Source organism: Pyricularia grisea, chromosome VII (genome assembly GCF_004355905.1).
Source record: "Pyricularia grisea strain NI907 chromosome VII, whole genome shotgun sequence".
NCBI classification, from domain to species: domain Eukaryota; kingdom Fungi; phylum Ascomycota; class Sordariomycetes; order Magnaporthales; family Pyriculariaceae; genus Pyricularia; species Pyricularia grisea.
In genome coordinates, this window is record NC_044975.1 from 491,567 (window position 1) to 516,777 (window position 25,211).

Consider the following 25,211-nt stretch of genomic DNA (forward strand, 5'->3'; position numbering starts at 1 on the left):
ACGTCGGAAAAATTTCGATTTTCGGTATAGATTATAATTATAAACGAATTATTTTACGTATTTTATTATTTTATTCCAATAATAATTTTTTGCCAAAACGGCGAAAATATTATTCCGGTTTATATAATTAATAATAGGGAATTTATAAGTTTTTTGGAAAATAACGGTAATTAAAAATTCCTAATTTGGTAATTATAAACGTTTCCGGTATAAAAATATACCTAACGCGTTAACCGCGTAATTTGCAATTTACGTTTTCGTTTCGGTTTTTAAAAAAAAACGTCGCGCGTCGTTATTAACCGTTTTTAAATATACGTAATATATATAATTTTCCCGTAACGTTTTTTATTAAAAAACGGCCAAATACGGTTATAAAAACGGGGCAATGGGTAATATATTAATTTGGATCCGGGGGCTAATTTAATTTGGTATTAATATTATTACCGGGTAAAAAAAACGTAATACGGTAATTAATTTTGGTTTGTAATATTTGTTTTATTTTTTTTAATAAACGCGTCGGAAATTATCGTTAATTACCCAAAACGGAAACGAAAATAATAATGGAATTTAACGAATATTTTTACCCACCGTATTTATTTTTCGGATATTTTTTTTAATTTGGAAAAATATTCCAATATTTTATAATCCGTTAAAATTAAAAACGGTTAACGGATATTTTATAATTCCGCGTTCGAAATTTTTAAATGTATTATTACCGCCAAAATCTTTTTATTATAAATCGTATAATTCTTTTATATTGGAAATAATTTCGCCGAATAAAAGGTTATTAATTTTTATAATCCGTCCGCTTTTTTTTAAAATAAGCAATCGCCCAAAACCAAACCGGAATAATCCGTTTCGATTTTAATTTTTATTATATCGTTTTATTAGGCGAAAATTAAGGTTTGGAAAAAGGTTTTTTTTAATTTTTTAAATATATTATTAATTTTTGGAATCCGACGGAAAGGTATTTTTTTTATTAATAATAATAATAATTCGGTTAGGGCGAAATAATTTTGGATAAAATTTCGGTAAAAATTAGCGAATTTTAAAAACCCCCGCAAATTTTTCAACCGGGTAGGTATTTTTTATTTTTGTATTATTTGGATTTTTTCCGGATTCGTTTGGGTCTTTTTTTTTATTTTAATAATAAATCCCAAATATTTTATTTTTTCTACCGCAAATACGTTTTGTTTCTAAATTTAAATTTAATCCGGCGTTATTTAATTTTTGGAAAATTAAACGGATTTTCCGCCAATAATCGTTTTTGGAATTTAACGAATAAATTAAAATATTATCCAAATACGCCGACGTAAAATCGCCCAAAATAATTTTTAATATTCCGTTAACGTAACGTTAAAAAATTATAAATACCCCGGTTAGGTTAAAAAAATATATTAGCCATTCGAAAAGCCCAAACCATATCCGGAACGCCGTTAAATATTCGTCGTTTTTTATTATTTTTATTTTATAAAAAACGTCGTATACGTTTATTTTTATAAATTATTTAATTTTTACCAAAAAACGGATTATTTTTTTAATTAACGGTAATGGATAACGTTCCCATATTATAATATTATTAAATATCCGGTAATCGATATAAAAACGCCATTTTCCCAATATTTTACGAATTATTAATATTAATACCGCCGCTGAAAAAAAATTTATTCGGATTTAACCTTTATTTATTATATTTACAAATTATTTCCGTAATTTTAATAATTAACTTTTAAATATATGGTATAAACGTCCTTAAAATAATACCGGGGTACGTTTTTAATCGTTTTTTTATAATTGGATATAATAATTAAATTACCTTTTTTATAAAAAAAATTCAAACTTTTTAATTTGGTCGAATAGGTTTTCGAAACCGGCCAATTTCCTAAGTAATTCGGCCAATCCGGGATTATCCGTGGTAATAATATTTATTTTTAAAATTTGGGTTATTTCGCGTAAAAAAATTATTATAAATTTTATTTACCCGGGGGTATTTCGTTTTACTTTTTTATAAACCGTTAAAAATATATTATCGATAATTACGGTAAATTTATTTTAAATCCGTCGCGCTAATAATTTACGGACTAATATTTCCTTTATTACCCCGACCCGAAATTTATTATAATCGGCCTCGAAAAAAATCTTTTTATATATTATTTAAAGAAAATTTAATATTACGTCCCGAATTAAACCCGGGATTATATAAAATAATATCGGCGTTATTTATTTATTTACGTTTATTTCGTATTTCGCAATTTTCCGTATTATTAGGAACGCGCGACCCAATACGGTACCTAATTAACGCGGGGTAAATAATGGAAATTTATCGACCCGCAACCAAACCGCGTATTTTTCGTTTATTACCGCGTAATATTCGCAATTTAAATCCATTTATATATTAACGAATTGTAAATTATTTAAAAAAACGGGGATAAAAAAAAATAAATTATCCATAATTTAATAAATTTTTTCCTCGCCGCCGTTGGTTATTATTTTTACCGTTTTTACGGTTTCTATTTTTTTTATATTACCCGGTTTAAATTTTTAATTAAATTTCGTATTAGAAATTATTTATTTCCTTATTAAAGGTTTTTAAATAATATTGCGGCAATTATTATATTCGGGCGTAATACCGCTATAAATTCATAATTTACCACCAATAAATAATATTCCCGTAACGGAAATACGCCGTTAATTCGCGCCGCCGTTAATATTTTTTTTATAAAATTTAAAAAACGCGTTATTTTATTTCGCCTTTTATCGTCGTTGGAACCGGAAAACGTCCGTACCGACGCCTATTTTTAGGTAAATTATACCTATTTATCCCCAAAACGTTAACGCCCGTTATTAGGGTATTTTTATCGTTTGTAAATTTCGGGGTTATAATTATTTAAATACGGTATTGGCTATACCGTTTTTCCAAATCGAAAACCTCCAAATTTTGGGCTATTTGGCGGTAAATTACCACCACGTCGAGGTATAAACCATTTACGGTATTTTATTTTATATATATTTCTTTAATTCGGGTTAAAACCTTAAAACGTAAAAAATTTATCCGTATTTCGTTTAACCAAAAAAATCCGCCCGCCGTTATTAAAATTTTTTCGAAAATTATAATAAATTAAACGAAAATTTGGCCTGGTTTTATTTTTAACAATTTAAATTCGGCGAAAATTTAAATACGTTTATAAAAATTATCGTATATACGTTTTAAATATTCCAAAAAATTAACGTAATTATAAATCCTATTTTTACCGCCAATTTCGTAATAAAAACGGACGATTTTTTGGACGGTAAATTTTAAATTTACCCAAAAATATTTATATTAATTTCGGTAATTATCGATAAAATCCGCGTCCCGCCGTAATTTATATTTTATAATATAACGTTAAACCGTAAATAACGTTAATAAACCGTCGTACGATAAAAAATCCCGAAAAGGTTTCCGTTAAAACGGTAACGCGGTTTGGAAAATTTCGGCCGCGGTTAACGCCATTAAAACGTTTAATTGAAAAAATTGGATTTCTTTTTATAATTCGTTAATTATCCGCCATATTTTTTGGAAAGCGATCCCCGTTATTGGGGCGGTATTTTTAATTATTGGTAATAAATTTATAAATAATCGAAAAAAAAACGAATTTTAATAAATATAAAAGGGTAAAACCAACGGCCCTATAATTGTTGGATTTCCAAATGGAATTATTATTAAAACTAAAAGGTAAAGGTATAAAACCGTTATTTATTCGTGTTGGGAGGGTGTTTATATAAGGGAGGGTTACGTATATCCCCGTCGTTTTAACACGTTATATAATACGTGCATTTAGCACGAATCCGTTACATAAACCAAAATTAATTATCGTATTATATTTTTTTACCCGATAATAATATTAATACCGAATTGAATTAATTTTCGGATTTAAACCAATATATTATTTATTACCCCGTTTTTATAATTATATTTGGCCGTTTTATAATAAAAAACGCTACGGGAAAATTATATATACCACGTATATTTAAAAACGGTTAATAATAATATGCGACGTTTTCCCCCAAAAACCAAAACGAGGGCGCAAATTATAAATTACGTAATTAACGCGTTAAATATATTTTTATATCGAAAAAATTTATAATTATTAAATTAAAAATTTTTAATTATCGTTATTTTCCAAAAAACTTATAAATCCCCCATTATGGATTATATAGGCCGAAATAATATTTTCGCCATTTTGGTAAAAAATTATTATTAAAACGGAATAATAAAATACGTAAAACGATTTATCCGTAATTATAATATATACTGAAAATTAAAATTTTTCCAACGTTTTCGATAAAAATTATTATAATTTTTATTAATGCCGGACAAATATTGAAAATAAATTTCCATAACTTTTATAATAAATTTACCCGAATATAACGAAATCGTCCCCCGGTATTTAATAATTATAGCCAATAAACTATTTAAATACGTATAATTAAAAATAATATATTTAATAAAGGTAAAAAATTACGTAATAAAATTTAAAACGGTATAATAATAATTCCGGGGTTTTTCCAACCAGATTATTTTAAATAAGGGGTTAAATTGGGTGGGCGGATTTTGGACGGAATTATATAAATAAATAAAAATTAAATAATTATTTTTTATAATATACCACCCCGAAATTAACGGCGGTACGAAACGAGCGAATTAAAAAATGTAATATTATTTATAAATTTACGTGGCGTTCGACCAAAAAAATTGGCCCAAATATTTGGATATAATCCAATTAATTTTTAATAATAAAATTTTTTTAATTACAGGTATTAATCCGAATAAATTATTATTAAAATTTAATATTAAAACCACCCCGTTCCGGTAACCCCCGTCGCCCGTTTTTTCCACAAATTTAAAAAGGCGCGCGATTTATTTTATCGAATATTTACGCCAAAATACAAATATTATCCAAATTATTATAATATATATATAATAACGATAAAAAATTGGGACGAATTTATTTCGGCGTTTAATAAAAATATTTAAAATAAACGATAAAATATATTTTAATTTGAGTAATATTCGTAATAATCGCCCGTACCGCAAATTTAATTATATTTATAAAAAATATATAATAACCGCGGTATTTACGTTATTAATAATTACGTTAAACGTACCGGGGGGCATTTACCCGATTTTCCACGTAAAATTGGTTAAACGCGTAATTATCGACCTATTTTTTTTAATTACGTATTAATATTAAACCGGGGCCGGTAATAACGGCGAATAAAAAAAAAACAGGAAAAACGAATAAAAAATGGAAAAGATTTTATCCGTAAAAAACCGTAGGGGGAAAAATTACGGCCGTATAATATTGGTTAAATAGGCAAATTACGATAAATTTATATAAAATTTTTTAAAATATTTCGAAAACGTATAAATTATTAACCAATTTAAAATTTAATAAAATAATATATATATAAATAACGGTCCGGGGGGTAAATAATTCCGATAAATTGTTATAAAACACCAACAAATTTAAAAATATATTTATAATATTAGGGCTACGCGAATTATATATTTTATAATATAAATATTAAAAAAAATAAAAAGTTTTTTAAATTTTTGGCGGGGCGAATATATATTATATTAGCCCGAAAACCGGGGAAAATCCCCTATTAAAAATTGGCGATAATATAAAAACGTACAAAACGTAATAAAAAAATAAATTTTACCGATCCATTTATTTACGGAATGGAAAAAAACGCATTTATTTATCCGGTAATTAAATTATTATAAAAATTTTATTACGGATATATATTAACGACGGCCGTATTTATTTATTTTTCGGTCCAATTTCCGGTCGTTTAAATAATAATCCGGGGGCGAATCGAATTTAAAGTTATTTAAAAAATTATTTTAAAAAAAACCCGTTTCCGGAACAAAAATTTGCCAAAAATAAAAAAAACCGTAATAAAACGGTTATAAAAAGCGTTAAATCGGTTATAAAAACCGCAATAACGAGGGTTATTAAACGTACCGGTATTAAAACGGCGGAAAAAATTACGGCCGAAATTATTTTTAACGGATTCGGAAATTTTAATATAACGGTAACGTTAAAAAAAATCGCGGAAACGGATTAACGAACGCGAAACGGGTTATAATTACCGGATAAAAATCGGCGTTTAATTTTATTATTAGATAACGGCGAAAACGAAAATAATTGCGTTAATTTCGCGTTAAACGGCGATAATTTTACACGTATAACGCGCGTATATTTTAAAAATTTTAAAATAGCGTTATTAATTGCGTTTTTGGACGCCGGCACGTTAATGCGGCGGGATAAAAATTAAAAAAAAACGGGATTTATTTCGAAATAATTTATACTTTGGATAAACCCACGGATAAATTATTACGTGGTTTTATTACCATTATTATTATTATAAATAATAATTATATTATTATTATTATAATTACCGTCCGAAACGGTTATATTTTTAATATTGCGTAAACGATAATATTTTTTTAAATACGCCGTATAAATAACGTAAAATTCGTTTGTTATACGGATGCGACGGCCCGATTTTATACTACAGTTTTTTTATTTTTCGCAAAATATAATAACGGCGGCGATATATTAATTATAATATATAATTTTTTGCAATTTACGAAATTTACGGCGGAAAAACGGGTTTTTGGCGTATAAGGATTTTTTATAATCGTAAACCGATTTTTTATTTTTACGGTATTTATTATAAACCGTGCCGTTAAAACAGGAAACGTAATCGAAAATATTAATAATTTTTACCGCGTTAATATATAAAAAATAAAACGGAAATTATTATTCAAACGTAATAAATAATTTATCGTTAAAATTATCTTTAATAATAATTATATTTATAACGCGGCGGGGCTTTTACACGATATATTAACGGGAAAAAATAAACGAAAAAAAAATATTAATACAAATTTATTGCGGAAATATTGGGGTTATTATAATTATCTAATAAACGGAAAAAATGCTAAAAATATTTGCCCTTTTTTCCAAAAATATTGGTTATTTTATTATTTAATTTAATAATAAATATAATATAATAAATATAAACTGTAATATAATATTAAATATAAGCGAAAAACGTATAAAAAATGGGTAAAAATTAAATTAAGGCCGAAAAAGAAAATTAATAACGAGTTAAAAAATAAATTACGAAAAATAAAACGTGGCGGCGAAATTGCGCGAAAATAAAAAATTATAATTATAAAAAAAAATGGTCAAAAAAGAATTGACCGAAAAAAAAAACGAAAACGCGGAAAAAATAAATAAAATAAAAAATTTATTCGCGATCGTAATAATAAATAAAAAATGCGAAAAAAAATAGATAACGGGCGGACGGATAAAAAAACCTGTTTATTATTAAACCGTAAACGGGGCGATCAAAAAAAATCCGCGCCCCGGGTTAATCCAGGGTATATTTAAATATAACCGCGGATTAAAAATAAAATAAAAACGAAATAAAAACGAAATAAGGATAAAATAAAAACGGAGTAAAAAAAGAATAAAAAAAATTTATAAAAAAAAAATACGCGAAAAAAAACCGGGTGGGGAATACGAACCACGGTTTTAATTAATATTATAAAAATAATATTCCAAATAATTGGGCGAAACTGGTTAATATAAGATTAAAATAAAAAAAAGGTAATATGAATTACGGAGCGCGACGTTTTAAACCCGGGCCGACCCGCCCCGATTAAAAAGGGCGTTTCAAAAAGTTATATAACGGATTTGTGTTAAATGTACGTACTATATAACGTGTTAAAATAACGGGGATATACGTGATTTTTTTTTATATAAACACCTTTTTAACGCGAATAAATAACGGTTTTATACCTTTTTTTTTAATTTTAATAATAATTCCATTTGGGATTTTAATAATTATAGGGCCGTTGGCCTACCCCTTTATAATTATATAATATATACATTTAATATAAATCCGTTATATAACCTTTTTAAACGTTTTCCTTTATCGGGGGCGGGCCGGTCCGGGTTTAAAATGTCGCGTCCAATAATCCGTATTACCTTTTTTTTTATTTCGATATTATATTAACCGGTTTCGTCCAATTATTTAAATTATTATTTTTACGGTATTGGTTGGGGCTATGGTCCGTATTTCCCACCCGTTTTTTTTTCGCGTGCCTTTTTTTTTATAAACCCCTTTTATTTTTTTTTTACTCCGTTTTTATTTTATTTTTATTTCGTTTTTAATTCGTTTTTATTTCGTTTTTAATCCGCGGTTATATTTAAATACGCTTTAAATTGGCCGGCAACGCGGATTTCCTTTTATTATCCCGTTTACGTTTTAATAATAAACAAATTTTTTTATTTACCTGCCCGTTATTTATTTTTTTTTACATTTTTTATTTATTATTATAATCGCGAATAAAATTTTTATTTTATTTATTTTTTCCGCATTTTCGTTTTTTTTCGGTTAATTTTTCCTTTATTATCTTTTTTTTAAATTACGATTTTTTATTTTCGTGTAATTTCGCCGTTATATTTCGTTTTTCGTAATTTATTTTTTAATTCGTTATTAATTTTTTTTTCGGTTTTAATTTAATTTTTACCCATTTTTTATACGTTTTTCGTTTATATTTATTATTACGCCGCCGTTTATTTTTATCGCGTTATATTTATTATTAAATCGAATAATATAATAATCAGTATTTTTAGAAAAAAGGGTAAATGTTTTTAACGTTTTTTTAATTTATCGGATAATTATAACGACCCCAATATTCCCGCAATAAATTCGCACCGATATCTTCCTTCCGTTTATTTTTTTTATTAATATATTATATAAAAATTCCGTTATATTTTAAACGTAATTATCGTTAAAAATAATTTTAACGACGAATTATTTATTATATTTAAATAATAATTTCCGTTTTATTTTCCGTATATTAATACGGCGAAAATTATTAATATTTTAAATTATACCGCCCGTTTTAACGGCACGGTTTATAATAAAACCGCAAAAATAAAAAATTTTTATACGCCAAAAACCCGTTTTTCCGCCGCAAATTTCGTAAATTACAAAAAATTATATATCGTAATTAATATATCGCCGCCGTTACCGTATTTTACAAAAAAGAAAACCGTATCGTAAAATTGGGCCGTTACGTCCGTATAACGGATAAATTTTATATCGTTTACGCGGCGTATTTAAAAAAATATTATCGTTTATATAATATTAAAAACGTAACCGTTTCGGACGGTAATCGTAATAATGGTAATATAATTATTATTTATAATAATAATAATGGTAATAAAACTACGTAATAATTTACCCGTAAATTCGCCCAAAATATAAATTTTTTCGAAATAAATTCCGTTTTTTTTTAATTCTTATTCCGTTACATTAACGTATTAACGTTTAAAAATATAACCAATAATATTATTTCGAAATTTTTAAAATATACGCGCGTTACGCGCGTAAAATTATCGCCGTTTAACGCGAAATTAACGCGGCCATTTTCGCCTTCGCCGTTATTTAATAATAAAATTAAACGCCGGTTTTTATCCGGTAATTATAATTTATTTCGCGTTCGTTAATTCGTTTCCGTAATTTTTTCCAACGTTATTATTATATTAAAATTTTCGAATCCGTTAAAAATAATTTCGGTTATAATTTTTTCCGCCGTTTTAATATTAATACGTTTGGCGATTTTCGTCGCCGCGGTTTTTATAACCGATTTAACGCTTTTTATCACCGTTTTATTACGGTTTTTTTTATTTTTGGCAAATTTCCGCCCCGGAAACGGATTTTTTTTAAAATAATTTTTTAAATAATTTTAAATTCGATTTATTACCGAATTATTATTTAAATAACCGGAAATTGGACCGAAGAATAAATAAATACGGTTATTATTAATATATATCCGTAATAAAATTTTTATAATAATTTAATTACCGGATAAATAAATGGGTTTTTTTCCGTTCCGTGGATGGGTGGGTGGGTGGGATTTATTTTTTTATTACGTTTTATACGTTTTTATATTACCGCCAATTTTTAATAGGGAGTTTTCCCCGGTTTTCGGGCCAAGATAATATATATTCGTCCTGTTAAAAGTTTAAAATCTTTTTTATTTTTTTTAATATTTATATTATAAAACGCGTAATTTGCGTAATTTTAATATTATATATATATTTTTAAATTTTTAACCTTTTATAATAATTTATCGGAGTTATTTACCCCCCGGACCGTTATTTATATATATATCGCCTTATTATATTTTAAATCGATTAATGGTTTATACGTTTTTAAAATATTTTAAAAATTTCCATATAAAATTATTATAATTCATTTACTTAAATAATATTATACGGCCGTGGTTTTTTTTTACGGTTTTTTACGGATAAAATTTCCTTTATTTCCCATTTATTTTTTTATTTTTTTTTTTTTCGTCCGTTATTATTACCGGTTCCGGTTTAATATTAATGCGTAATTAAAAAAAAAACGGGTCGGTTATTACGCGTTCGACCAATTTTACGTGAAAAATCGGGTAAATATTTCCCGGTACGTTTAACGTAATTATTAATAACGTGGGTACCGCGGTTATTATATATTTTTTATAAACGTAATTAAATTTACAATACGGGCGATTATTACGGATATTACGGAGGTTAAAATATATTTTATCGCCTATTTTAAATATTTTTGTTAAATACCGAAATAAATTCGCCCCAATCTTTTATTATTATTATATATATATTCTAATAATTTAAATAATATCCGTATTTTAATATAAATATTCGATAAAATGGGTCGTACGTTTTTTTAAATTTGTGGAAAAAACGGGTAACGGTGGTTACCGGAGCGGGGTAATTTCGATATTAAACCCTAATAACAATTTATTCGGGTTAATACCCGAAATTAAAAAATTTTTATTATTAAAAGTTAATTAGGCTGCGTTTAAATACTCGGGCCGATTCTTTTAATTAAACGTTACGTAAATTTGTAAATAATATTGCATTTTTTAATTTGTTTATTTTATACCGCCGCCGGTTTCGGGGTAATATATTATAAAAAATAATTATTTAATTTTTATTTATTTATATAATTCCGTCCAAAATCCGCCCATTTAATTTAATTTTTTATTTAAAATAATTTGGTCGAAAAAATCCCGGAATTATTATTATACCGCTTTAAATTTTATTACGTAATTTTTTATTTTTATCGAATATATTATTTTTAATTATATATATTTAAATAATTTATCGGTTATAATTATTAAATATCGGGGGGCGGTTTCGTCGTATCCGGATAAATTTGTTATAAAATTTATAAAAATTTGTTTCCAATATTTGTCCGACGTTAGTAAAAATTATAATAATTTTTATTAAAAATATTGGAAAAGTTTCGATTTTCGGTATATATTATAATTATAAATAAATTATTTTACGTATTTTACCATTCCGTTCCAATAATAATCTTTTATTAAAATAACGAAAATATTATTCCGGTTTACATAGTTTATAATAGGGGATTTATAAACTTTTTGGAAAATAACGGTGGTTAAAAATTTTTAATTTAATAATTATAAACGTTTTTGATATAAAAATATATCCAATATATTAACCGCGTAATTTGTAATTTATATTTTCGTTTCGGTTTTTGGGAACAAACGTTACGCGTCGTTATTAACCGTTTTTAAACGTATATAATATATATAATTTTCCCGCAGCGTTTTTTATTAAAAATAACCAAATACGGCTATAAAAACGGGGTGGTGGGTAATATATTAATTTAAATCCGAAAATTGGTTTGGTTTAATGTTAATATTATTACCGGATGGGAAAAATATAATACGGTGGTTAATTTTAATTTGTAATATTCGTTTTATTTTTTTTTGGCAAACGTGTCGGAAATTATCGTTAACCGTCCAAAACGGAAATGGAAATGGTAATAAAATTTAACAAATATTTTTACCCACCGTATTTATTTTTTAACTATTTTTTTTAATTTGGAAAAATATTTTAATATTTTATAATTTGTTAAAATTAAAAACGGTTAATAAATATTTTATAGTTCCGCGTTTTAGGTTTTTAAATATATTATCACCGTTAAAAATTTTTTATCGTAGATTATATAATTTTTTTATATTGGGGATGATTTCGCCAAATAAAAAACCATTAATTTTTATAATCCGTCCGTTTTTTTTGGAATAAATAACCGTTTAAAATCGAACAGAAATAATCCGTTTCGATTTTAATTTTTATTACGTCGTTCCATCAAAAGAAAATTAAAATTTTGAAAAAAACTTTTTTAATTTTTCGAATACGTTATTAATTTTCGGAATTTAACGGAAAAATATTCCTTTTTTTATTAACGATGATAATAATTTAATTAAAATAAAATAATTTTGTATAAAATTTAGGTAAAAATTAACGAATTTAAAAAATCTTTGCAGGTTTTTTAACCGGGTAAATATTCTTTATTTCCGTATTATTCGAATTTTTTCCGGATCCGTTTAAATTTTTTTTTTATTTTAATAATAAATTCCAAATATTTTATTTTTTTTACCGCGAATACGTTTTTTTCCAAATTTAAGTTTAATCCGGCGTTATTTAATTTTTGGAGGGTTAAACGAATTTTCCGCCAATAATTGTTTTAAAATTTAACGAATAAATTAATATATCGTCCAAATATATTAACGTAAAATTACCCAAAATAATTTCCAATATTCCGTTAATATAACGTTAAAAAATTATAAATACCCCGGTTAGGTTAAAAAAATATACCAATTATTCCAAAAATCCGAATTAAATTCGAAACGCCGTTAAATATTCGTCGTTTTTTACCATTTTTATTTTGTAAAAAACGGCGCGTACGTCCATTTTTATAAATTATTTAATTTTTGTTAAAAAATGGATTACTTTTTTAATAAACGGTAATAAATAATAATTTTATATTATAATATTATTAAATATCCGGTAATCGACGTAAAAACGCTATTTTTCCAACGTTTTACGGACCATTAATATTAATACCGCCGCCGAAAAAAAATTTGTTCGAATTTAATTTTTATTTATTATATTCATAAATTATTTCCGTAATTTTAATAATTAATTTTTAAATATATAATATAAACATTTTTGAAATAATACCGGAATATGTTTTTAATCCTTTTTTCGTAATTAAATATAATGGTTAAATTATTTTTTATATAAAAAAAATCCAAACGTTTTAATTTGGTCGAATAAATTTTCGAAATCGGCCAATTTTTTAAATATTTGGTCGGTTCGAAATTATCCGTGGTAATGGTATTTATTTTCAAAATTTGGGCTATTTCGCGTAAAAAAATTGCCGCAAATCTTATTTGTCCGGGGGTATTCCGTTTTATTTTTTTATAAACCGTTAAAAATACGTTACCGATAATTACGGTGGGTTTATTTTAAATCCGTCGCGTTAATAATTTGCGGATTAATATTTTTTTTATTACCCCAATACGAAATTTATTATAATTAATTTTAAAAAAAAAATTTTATATATTATTTAGAAAAAACCTAATATTATATTCCGAATTAAATTCGGAATAATATAAAATAATATCGGCGTTATTTATTTATTTACGTTTATTTCGTATTTTGCAATTTCCCGTATTATTAGGGACGCGCGATTTAATATTATACCCAATTAACGCGAAATGGGTAACGGAAATTTATCGACCCGTAACCAAACCGCGTATTTTTCGTTTATCGCCGCGTAATATTTATAACCTAAATTTATTTATATATTAATAAATTATAAATTATTTAAAAAAAACGGGGATAAAAAAAGGTAAATTATTTATAATTGGTAAATTCTTTTTCGTTATTATTAATTATTATTTTTACCGTTTTTAAGGGTTTTATTTTTTTTATATTACCCGGTTTAAATTTTTAATTAAATTTCGTATTAAGGGTTATTTGTTTTTTTATTAAAAATTTTTAAATAATATTACGGTAATTATTATATTCGGGCGTAATACCGTTGTAAATTTACAATTTATTATTTGGTAAATAACGTTTCCGTAACGAAAATACGCCCCTAATTTACACCGCCTTTAACATTTTTTTTATAAAATTTAAAAAACGCGTTATTTTATTTCGCCCCCCGTTATTATTAAAATTAAAAAACGTACGTATTAACGTTCATTTTTGGGTAAATTATATTTATTTATTTCCAAAACTTTAATACCCGTTATTAAAATATTTCCATTATTTATAAATTTTAAAATTATAATTATTTAAACACGGTATTAATTATACCGTTTTTTTAAATTAAAAATTTTTAAACTTTGGGCCATTTAATAATAAATTACCACCGCGTCGAAATATAAATTATTTACGGTATTTTATTCCACGTATGTTTTTTTAATTGGGGCCAAAATTCGAAAATATAGGAAATTTATCCGTATTTTATCCGATTAAAAAATCCGCCCGCCGTTATTAAAAAATTTTCGAAAATCGTAATAAATTGGACGAAAAACTGGTTTAATTTTATTTTTAATAATTCGAATTCGGCGAAAACCTGGGCACGTTTATAAAAATTATTATATATACGTTTTAAATATTTTGAAAAATCGACGTAATTATAAATTTTATTTTTACCGTTAATTTTATAATAAAAACGGACAATTTTTTAGACGGTAAATTTTAAATTTACCCAAAAATATTTAGATTAATTTCGATGGTTATTAATAAAATCCGCATTCCGCCGTAATTTATATTTTATAACGTAACGTTAAACCGTAAATAACGTTAATAAACCTTCGTATAATAAAAAGTTTTAAAAAAATTTCCGTTAAAACGGTAACGCGGTTTGGAGGGTTTCGGCCGCGGTTAACGCCAATAAAAACGTTTAATTAAAAAAAATTGGATTTTTCTTCTATAATTTGTTAATTATCCGCCATATGTTTTGGAAGGTAATCCCCGTTATTGGGGCGGTGTTTTTAATTATTGGTGGTAAATTTATAAATAAGTAAAAAAAGAAACGAATTTTAATAAATATAAAGGGGTAAATTAACGGTCTTGTAATTATTGGATTCCCAAATGGAGTTACTATTAAAATTAAAACGTAAAAATATAAAATTATTATTTATTCGCGTTGGAAGGATGTTTAAATAAAGGACGGCTACGTATATTTTTATCGTTTTAACACGTTATATAATACGTGTATTTAGCACGAATCCGTTACAAATATTAATAAAACGTAAAAAATATGTGTTTTTTTTAAAATTAAACCCGCGTAGGGTCTTTTTCAATTTTTACCATAGGTTTACGGGGTTATTTAATATTAACGTTTCACATATTAATATTTATATTTGAAAATAAAATTGCAAATGTAATTTGGGTTTTAAATTGCGGTTTGAAAGAATTTATATAAATTCTAATTTTATTGGTTTTTAATATAAAGAAATTATAACGAGTAATAATATTAATGGCGTTTTATTTATTAAAACCCTTGAAAATAAAATTTTTTATTAAAAATTAGCGTGTGTAAATAACGCGGGTTTTATTAACTTTATATATAATAATTTCAAAAATTTAAAAGGCGGTTAATAATATAATATTCGCGGTTAAAAAAATGCTGGTAATTATAAACGAGTTATTTACGTTTTAAACACTTTATTATAATTTTTATATTGGGTTTGTTAAAGAAACTAGGGACGAATTACATTTTTATTAGTAATAAAATTGATCGAAAATATAAATTTTAATTGTTGCTGTAGCAATTGCGGTGTATTTAACTATAAATACGGCGTTTAATATAATTATATAAATTATAAGTAATATAAAGGTTTTCTTCAAGATTTTCCATTATAAAATTATATAAAACTCGTTAATAATGAATAACGTAATACGTTAGTGGATAATAAAATAACGTAAAGATTTAAAAAATCGGTAATTAGTAATTTATTTTAAATCTAATAAAATTTATACCTATATATATATATATATATATATATACATATTTACAAATAATATACGGAGTTTAAAAATTATCGTATTATACACGGTTAATTTTGGTAATTGGCTCGGGATATTTATATTTATTATAAATTATTTAAATAATTTGGGGTTAACGGCGGAATATTATTATATATTATGGAAATGTTTTTCCCCCAATATATCTGATAAAATTATTTGTATAATAATTACGTTATTCCAAATAACAGGTATAATTTATAATATTAGATTTTTACCGTAACCCGTTTTCGCGAAAAATATAGCGTTTGCTATATAATAAAAAACGCGGTACATATAATTAACTTAATTAAAATAAAGAACTTACGGGGGTTATTTAATAATATTTATATATTTGAAAAACGTGTGGCGATTAAAAAAATAAATTTATATTATAATATTAAATTATTTAATATTTTGGTTTATTTATATAATTTTAGAAAAGTATTAATAATAATTAAACCGAAATTTAAACCAGTGGTCAAATTAAAATCGGTTAAAATTACGTTAATTTAATTTAAAAAAGTAAATACGTAGAAATATTTAAATATAATATATATATATATATATATATATATATAATTTCGTCGAGATGATAAAAGGTTTAAAAAGATATTTCTTTTTTAAATGGGATTATACCTTAAAAACGTTATTATATTGCTCCAATAATTAAAAATAATGAATTTTCTTATTTATTATTAAATATAATTGTATAAGAATATTAATTTCGGCTTTTTAATTTGCCATATATTAATTTTAAAGGGTTTTAAACGGTTAAGGCAAAATAAAGGGGTAATATTAATATTATTTTATATTTAACGTTTAAATTAAACCCCCCTATATTTTATATACCTTTTAACCACACGGCTTTTCGACCAATCAAACTAGCCGAAAAAATCGCGCCCGTTTTAATATAAGGACATCTTATCGATTATTATTACAAACGACGGAAAATATACAGAATGCGCACTGTGCGCGCATTATATACGCAACAGCGATATAATAAAAATATTATATATTATTTATTCACGAATATTTAATTAAATAAAAGTGTTAAAAGTAGAATAAAAATTCTGGTAGTAACTTTAAAATTAGGGCTTTTTAACGGGTGAAACCACATATTTATATATATTATATAAAAATTAAAATCAAAATAAATAATAATAACAATATTTTTAACGCCTTCTTAAAGGTTAAATATATAAAGAATAGTTTATATAGTTTTTTATTTTTATAAAATAATAAATATAGTTATATTAATATTAACGTACAAAATTATTTTCCAAATTATTATTTGTTAATTTTTTATTTATATAAATACATATATTAAATCTAATATTTTATATAAATATTTAATTATTAATATATTATTAATAAATGGTTTTATAAAGTAAAAATTTTATGTAAAATTATAAGATAACGTTTATTATGTTATTTAATTTATATATAAAATACGCAATTCTTATTGTATTTAAATTTCCTCTTACGTGGACGTTTTTTTATACCTGTTATTTAATTGTTTATATTTTAATTATAATATCGTTTAAAATAATAAAAATATAAACCCGTTTTAATTATAAATTATAATAAAAGTATTTATTATTTTACTTATTCGAGTAATTAACACTTTACATTATGTAATAAACAAGTTAAAAATCTTTATAAATAATATATACGTATATACCACCCTCCACAGGCAAAGGTTTTTAAATTATATCCAAAAATTAAAATATAATTGAAAGGTTTTCCAAAAATTCCAAAATTTATAAAAAAACCAACCTTTATTTGCAAATTAAAACCGCCCATATATTTATCTAACTAACATAATAATTAACAAGTATAAAATAAATTACTAATTATTTTGTTAATTTTTATATTTAACGTATAAACCGTATATTTTTACAATTTTTATTTAATTAATTATAACGGAATATCGGTCGCCGAATTGGCGAAATTACCTCCATGTGTAACGGAAATCGACAAATTATCCTTTAACTTAAACCAAAACAATTTTTGGTTAAATTCACAATTATAACCAAAGCCAGCGAATTAAACCACTGTTTAATTAATGGAGCTCGCGTTTAAGGATAAACCTTAAAATTAATATTATTTGCGGTTTAGAAAAAGCAAACCTCCATGTGCGAATAAAGGGAGGTTTATATGAAATTTTTAATTAAACGGGGGTATTAATATTTTTTGAATTTTGGGTAAAAACCCTGTCAATTTTTATTTTTAACGATATATTTAATTATTTATATTATACGCCGTTGCGATATTATTGCGGAGTAAAATTGTTTAAAATGGCGAAATTATTTTTATTTGCGACGAAAATCGACAAATTGTTTTTAAATTTAAAATAAAAGTCATTTTTGGTTGGATTTACAAATATAAACAAAGCCACGAATTAAGCCACGGCTTAATTAATAGAGCTCGCGTTTAGGGATAAGCCTTAACATTATGGTCCAAATATTACACGGCGCTTATTCCCAATGCTTGTAACCTGCCGCGTCACTGGCAAAATAAGCAAATGTGTCGGCATCCATAAGGCATTCGCTAATTTTGGTTAAACTATAATTATTTAAGATGGTTAGCCTTTTTTCATCTTTTGCAAAATTGATAAAGCTTATAAATTGTAATGTTTAATACCTTTTAACTTTTTCCAGGCCGTAGCCAGTTCCATAATCCTGGGTTCCTCTTACTACGAATAAAAACCAACTGGATTAAACTCGGCAACAACTTTTTATTCGTGGGGTAAACTTACTCGATTCAAGATGCGACAGTTCGTGGATGAGAGTAAGAGCATTTTTATTAGGGTTGTTAACGGAATAGTCAAAAAAGCCTGGGCATATATAAACAATATTTCTATGTGAAAACACAAAAGCATTAAGTTCTTTACCACGTTTGCTTGTACAAAGCGAGGTCGAATACTCGCACTGAAAAGGTATGTTGTTTATCGCAAGATCGCATGCATCTTCAATTGCGCGGTAAGATTGTTGGACGGATTTAATATGTTCGGCGTTATCGGTTCCAAAATATCTGCGCCTCAGTGAACCGTCATCTCTGATGGCGAACCGTGCGTTATTTGCCCAAACTTCACACCTGGAAAAGTTCACTTTAGTGTTAAATTTGTTCCAATCGCTTACAGGATTAATATATATTTTCATACTTTCGCATAGCCTTTTCTAAATGGCCTTTTTCTTCGTTACTACAAGTCGTAACAAAGCCTCGCTTCAAAATATCCGGACGGCTACTCCCACCTTTAAAAAAGGGGACCTTAATGGAAACATCCGGTGAGCTTCAACTTTATAAGTTAATTTTACTTGAAGTGAGACTTACGGCATTGGTTCGGGCAGTTGGACCAGTTTGGTAATTTTTGATAAGAGATATGTGTTTAGCAAATGTGGGAACATTAGCAGTCGTCGCGAGAGCACTGCTGAGCAAAATAATAATAGATGAAAAACGCATTTTAACGATTTCGCTTGTAAAACTTGCGCCGGGAAGGGGATTTGTGTGCAGTAACTATGAAAGTTATATAGTAGGGAAGGAATTTTAAATCTAAAATTAAAAGAGTTGGGGAGTTGACGTTGCACGTTGGAAAATAATAAGATTGCAGAGTAGTTTTTAATATGAAAGTGAATTTCGAAGCCGATGAATTTGCAACATAACTAAATTCCTTGATATTAAACGGGCTGTTACACCCGCCCTTTTATACTTTAACTACTCTTATGTTAAATAATTTGGTTAATAACATTTTTTTCTTTTTAAATATTAATTTAACGTGGATGTACAGTATATGGGCCAGCACAGTATGTGGGCCAATGTTAAGAAATATATGCGGCGTTAACTCAAATGTTAACATATGGAAATAAAGCGGGAATTGGCTCTTAGCATTTTAACTAACGTCGCATATAATTCTTAACATGGCCCACATACTGTTCTGGCCCACATACTGTACATCCATGTTATTTGTGCGCATTATTTTGTATAATTGCTATGATTTTTAAAATACTAATGCGCTTTAATCCGCATAATCCTTTATATTTGTAAGGAATGCAGATATTTTCAATTCGTATTAGATATATTGCTTATACAAACAGGATGAATAATTAACGCATGGTATAAAATTACATCCTAGACTGGGCGGGCCTGAAGTGGTCAGGGCCCTGAAGTGGTCATTTCTTTTTACTTTTGTAACCTTTATAATAATCCAACCAAATCCCCAATATAAACCAGATGCGGTACGTATATAAAACCAAACAGCCGCTTTTTAATGGTATAGTATATATATTTGTAACGTTAATAATAATTGAAATATTAAAAATAATATATATTTGTTATTTTTATTATTTAAAATTCGAATTAAAATGTAATAAATATAGGGTAAAACCCATTAAATAAATTAAATTTCAAATAATATTGAGGATTTTAACCTGGGTGTGTTATACATTTGGTTAAATTTATAAGATGTTTTGGAATAGAAATTATAAAAACGTATATTAGATTAAAATTTAATTTATAATGTTTTTGGTTTATAAATAAAAGAATAAAAAAGTCTAACTGGTAATAAGAAAATAAAAACTAAATTAAAAACTTTTTTAAGTTTATATTTAAAGTTTTTTATATTTAAATATCTTTTTTAAAAAATCCCTATAATAAAGTTTTACTAGTAAAACTTTTAATTAATATTTAAATATAAAGGACTTTGCAATTAAAATTTAAGAAATTCGTAACTTTGTTTTAGTTTTTTTATTATTAGTACGATTTTTTTATTGTTTTATTCATTAACCAAAAATATTATAAATTAAATCTTAATTTTATACGCGTTTTTATGGTTTTTATTTTAAAAAATCGTAAAAAATTAACCGAACATTTTACAAACCCAGCTTAAAGTCTCAAATATCTTTTAAAATTTAATTTATTTAATGGGTTTTACCATATATTTATTATATTTTAATTCGAATTTTAAATAATAAAAATAGCAAACAAATAATACTTTTGATATTTCAATTATTATTAACGTTATAAATGTATTGACTACATTATTAAAAAGCGGCTTTTTGGTTTTATATATGTATTAAATCTGGTTTATATTGGGTATTTGGTTGGATTATTATAAAAGTTATAAAAGTAAAGAGAAATAACCACTTTAGGGCCCTGACCACTTTAGGCCCGCCCAGTCTAGTTACTAATAACCTAATGCTTGGTCTTATATAAGTAGGGTTTTTATTTGCGTTAATTTATATTTTAAGCTATTTTGCTAACGTGGTTTATTAGGACCCGGGCCACTTTTCCAATATGGACTATCCTTTCTCTTTATTACGTGTTTTTTTCCACCACCAACAATGGTATCGTCAAACCAAGAAGCGCAAATTAATTAAGCGCTTATAAAGTAGTAGCAATAGTAATAATAGTAATAGTAATAGTAGTAACAATAATAGTAATAATAATAGTAATAATAATAGTAATAATAATAGTAATAATAATAGTAATAATAATAGTAATAATAATAGTAATAATAATAGTAGTAGTAATAGTAGTAGTAGTAATAATGGTAGTAGTAATAATAGTAGTAGTAATAATAGTAGTACTAATAATAATAATAGTAGTAGTAGTAATAATATTAATTAACGCCGGTAGGCAGGTTATAAAATATATAAACTTTAAAATTGGGGCGAAAAGGTGGCCAGGCAATTAAAATTGGAACTTATCACTGGACCCCACAAACCTAAAAACAATTTGCTGTTAACTTGGATTTTTATCGATAAAATCGTCAAATATTGGAATGTTTAAAATATTAAAACGTTTAAAATTAAAATTTAAAAAGAAAATTTGGAATGCGAAGGCCGAAATTGGGCCAAACCCTACCTAATTTTTAAACATGCCCGGTTTGGTTGGGTAATTTTAACCGAAGGCCCTAAAATAGGATTTGGTATTTGCCCCAAAAGCTTTAAATAATATTTGCCTTTTAGTTATTTAATAATAGTAATTTAAATTTATATAATAAAGAAATTATAAAAAGGAAATTTATAATATTTGGGCGATAAATCTATAAATTTTGTTAATGGCATATTTTATTATTATTTGAGTCGGTATATAAATTAAAATTAAATATCTTACAGTTAAAATTTCGTTATTATAATTTAAAACATATTGTAAACGTAAATAAAAAATAATATTAAAATATAATAATTTTAACCCAATAATTTACTTTTTCGTTTTAATTTTATTATTTTATATTATTATACGTTGAAAAAGATGTTAAAAAATTCCAAAAATAAATTATTATAAAATATAATATAAGGTTAATAATTTGAAATAAAATAATAATAATTTAATATAATTCGGTGTAATTTAAAGCGGTTTAAAATAAATTTAAAGCAATTTAATATAATTTAATTGTTTAAATAAATTTAAATTTGTTTAATGCGGTTTAAGGTAAATTAAAGGCGGTTTGATATAATTTAATATAATTAACGGTAAATTTAAACCAGTTTAAACCGGTTTAATATAATTTAATGCGGTTTAAGGCAAATTTAAAGCTGTTTAATATAATTTTAAATGTAATTTGGGTTAAATATAAACCAGTTTAAGGCGGTGTAATATAAATTTACAGGCGCATCTAAAAAAGGAAATTTTACGTGTCGAAATTCGGCGCAAATATTATTTTAATATCAAATAAAAGTAGTGTAGTTGGTAGGGTAATATAACTAGTAAACTTAAAAGTGTTAATATTACACACGTTATAATCCCTTTACCAAATATTAAAATCGGCGGGTTATTTTCTTATATAATATTTAATACATTTTTAATTTGCGGCGTAATTATTAAAACTTATTTTGGGGCCGTCTGTTAAAATTACCTCGATTAAAACTGGGCATATTTAATACTTAAATAAAACCTTGGCCCAATTTTAATTTTGGCGGTTTAAAAATTTGCTATTACGTTTAAAATAATAATAAATAAGTTTTAAACCAATTTACGCTAATATACCCCAATTTAATGTTAATAAATATAACTTTTATATTATTAAACTAATATAATATTAATATTATAATTTTAATTTGGAAGAAATATAATTTACCCATTTTTTCTTTTTAATAATAGTTTTATTACGAGGTCTTTTACCGGGTAAAAAAAATTTATATATTTATATTCCCGCCTTTTTTTATTAATAATACCGGTAGTAAAAAGTTAATTCCTTAAAATCTCCATAATATTCGCCATTATTATAACCATTATCGTTTGTGGTAAAAATAATTTTATATCTATTAAAGTTTTGGCTGTCCGCAACCGCCCCGAATTTAATATTTCACGCGAGGCGTTTTACATAAACCTTTTTTTAATAATTATCGAAATATATATAATTCTTATTATTATTATATTAATAACTTTAACGGTTATATATATATATATATATATATATATTAGTTTCTTATTTTATATATTGTATTTGTAATCTTTTAAATTAAGCCTTAAAATGTCGTAAATTATAATTAATACATTTTTTAAAACCATATTACAAGATTTTGTAACTCGTGCGTATATTGCGTTAAAGTAATTAATATAAATTAAAAAGAATATATTTAATTATAAAACCGGTGCGGGTACGTATAATGTTATTTGAATTATAGACATATTATAATTTATATAATTCTTACCGCCTTTTATAGTTTAAATGGGCATATTTGCCCCAAATCGTCCGTTTTGTTAAAACTCCTATTATTCTTTTATTAATTTATTTAAAAAGTAAAGTTTATTTTCGCCAAACTTTATTGTTTTAAGGTAATATTATTAAATAGATATATAACCCGACGGTTAAATAACTATTATATTATTATAATTGAGAAAGAGGCATTTACCGAGGTAAATAAGGAAAAAAAACCAAATTTATTTTTTTGGACGCGTTGGCCGAAAATTTCCCCGATAGTATAAAATTTCGGTACCAAATTTTGGACGTATTATTCGCCGGCCGCCATATTACGGCCTCGTTTATTTATCGGGTACTGTATAACTTCGTTAGCAACCCGGCCCCGTATTTAAAATTAAAAATAAAATGTATAAATAAAAATTAAAACCGGTAAATTTGCTTTTTTTTTTTTTTTTTTCGTTTGTATTTCGCGTTTATAAATAATTATTTAACAACTTTTTGCCCCGTTTTTTTTTAATTCGGTGGACGGTTTCGAGTTTGCCCCGGTTAATTATCGGCATTAACCAAAATTACGTACGTGGTCTTAAGATTATTATAACGATTCGATCCAATTAAAAATTGGGATTTGAAATAAAATACGATATATAATATAACGGTTATAATATATTTTGGAACGGGAGTTAAGGTTATATTACACGCGGGGGGTGCCTGGAAATAAATTTTTAAAGTTTTACGCCGTTATATTATTTATTAATTTTAAAGCTTTATTTACAAGTTAAAGGAAAAAGGTTTTAATATTATAAAGCCGCGCTTTGAAATTTCCAAAACTAATTATTTAAACACTTTATTGCAGCGATACATTTCCTATTATTTGGGTGTGCCAAATCATAATGTTTAAGTGTTTAAAGTTTAAAGACTTTTGGCAGGTTATTAATAATTGGAGTTTTTAATTATTCGATAAAATTAACGGTTTTTTAAAACGAATATACTTATTTGAAATTTAAAATATGGTATTATTAATGTATATAAGAAACCGTTTTACCAAAATATTATGCCGAATTTATTGGATTATTTTAAATTGTAAATTTCCGTTTAATTATTTTTTTAACGTTTATTTTTAAATTTAGTAAATAAATAATTATCGCGATTTTTATTATTACGGTTTATCCGGAAAAACGAAAAAAACGAGGTGCTCTTTTTAAATTGTCCAAAATAAAATATTAAACAAATATTTGGATTATAATTATTTTATTAATTTAAAATTTAAAATATTAGGCAATATATGATTTTTACTGGAATATTTTAATAAATTATATTAATAATTGAGGTTTAAAATAAAGTTTAATTTTATTAAAATAAGTTTCCGCCAAGTCCGCCGTAACCCCGGCCATTTAATTTATTCGAAAATATTTATTATTACATATAATTTAAATAATAAATAAATTTGGGTTTAATAATAATTCAGAAGTTTGGCAAAACGTGGAATAATATGAATTATTTGGCGTAATTGATTGCAATATATTATTCCGGGGATTAAAAACGTGAACGGGGCTTTTAACTGCTATTACCGCCTTATTTATATTAATAAA

At 25.1% G+C, this 25,211-nt stretch overlaps 1 protein-coding gene across 1 annotated transcript; it reads right to left on the reverse strand.

The window, feature by feature from the left end:
• Positions 1–18,454: 18,454 nt before the first annotated feature.
• On the reverse strand, positions 18,455–19,384 carry PgNI_10189 (uncharacterized protein; the record flags this gene model as incomplete). The annotated part of the gene is made up of 4 exons (XM_031130163.1): positions 18,455–18,542; positions 18,621–18,672; positions 18,736–19,112; positions 19,311–19,384. 4 exons carry the CDS (start codon positions 19,382–19,384, stop codon positions 18,455–18,457), a joined length of 591 nt encoding a protein of 196 aa, XP_030979814.1.
• Between the last annotated feature and the right edge of the window lie 5,827 nt (positions 19,385–25,211).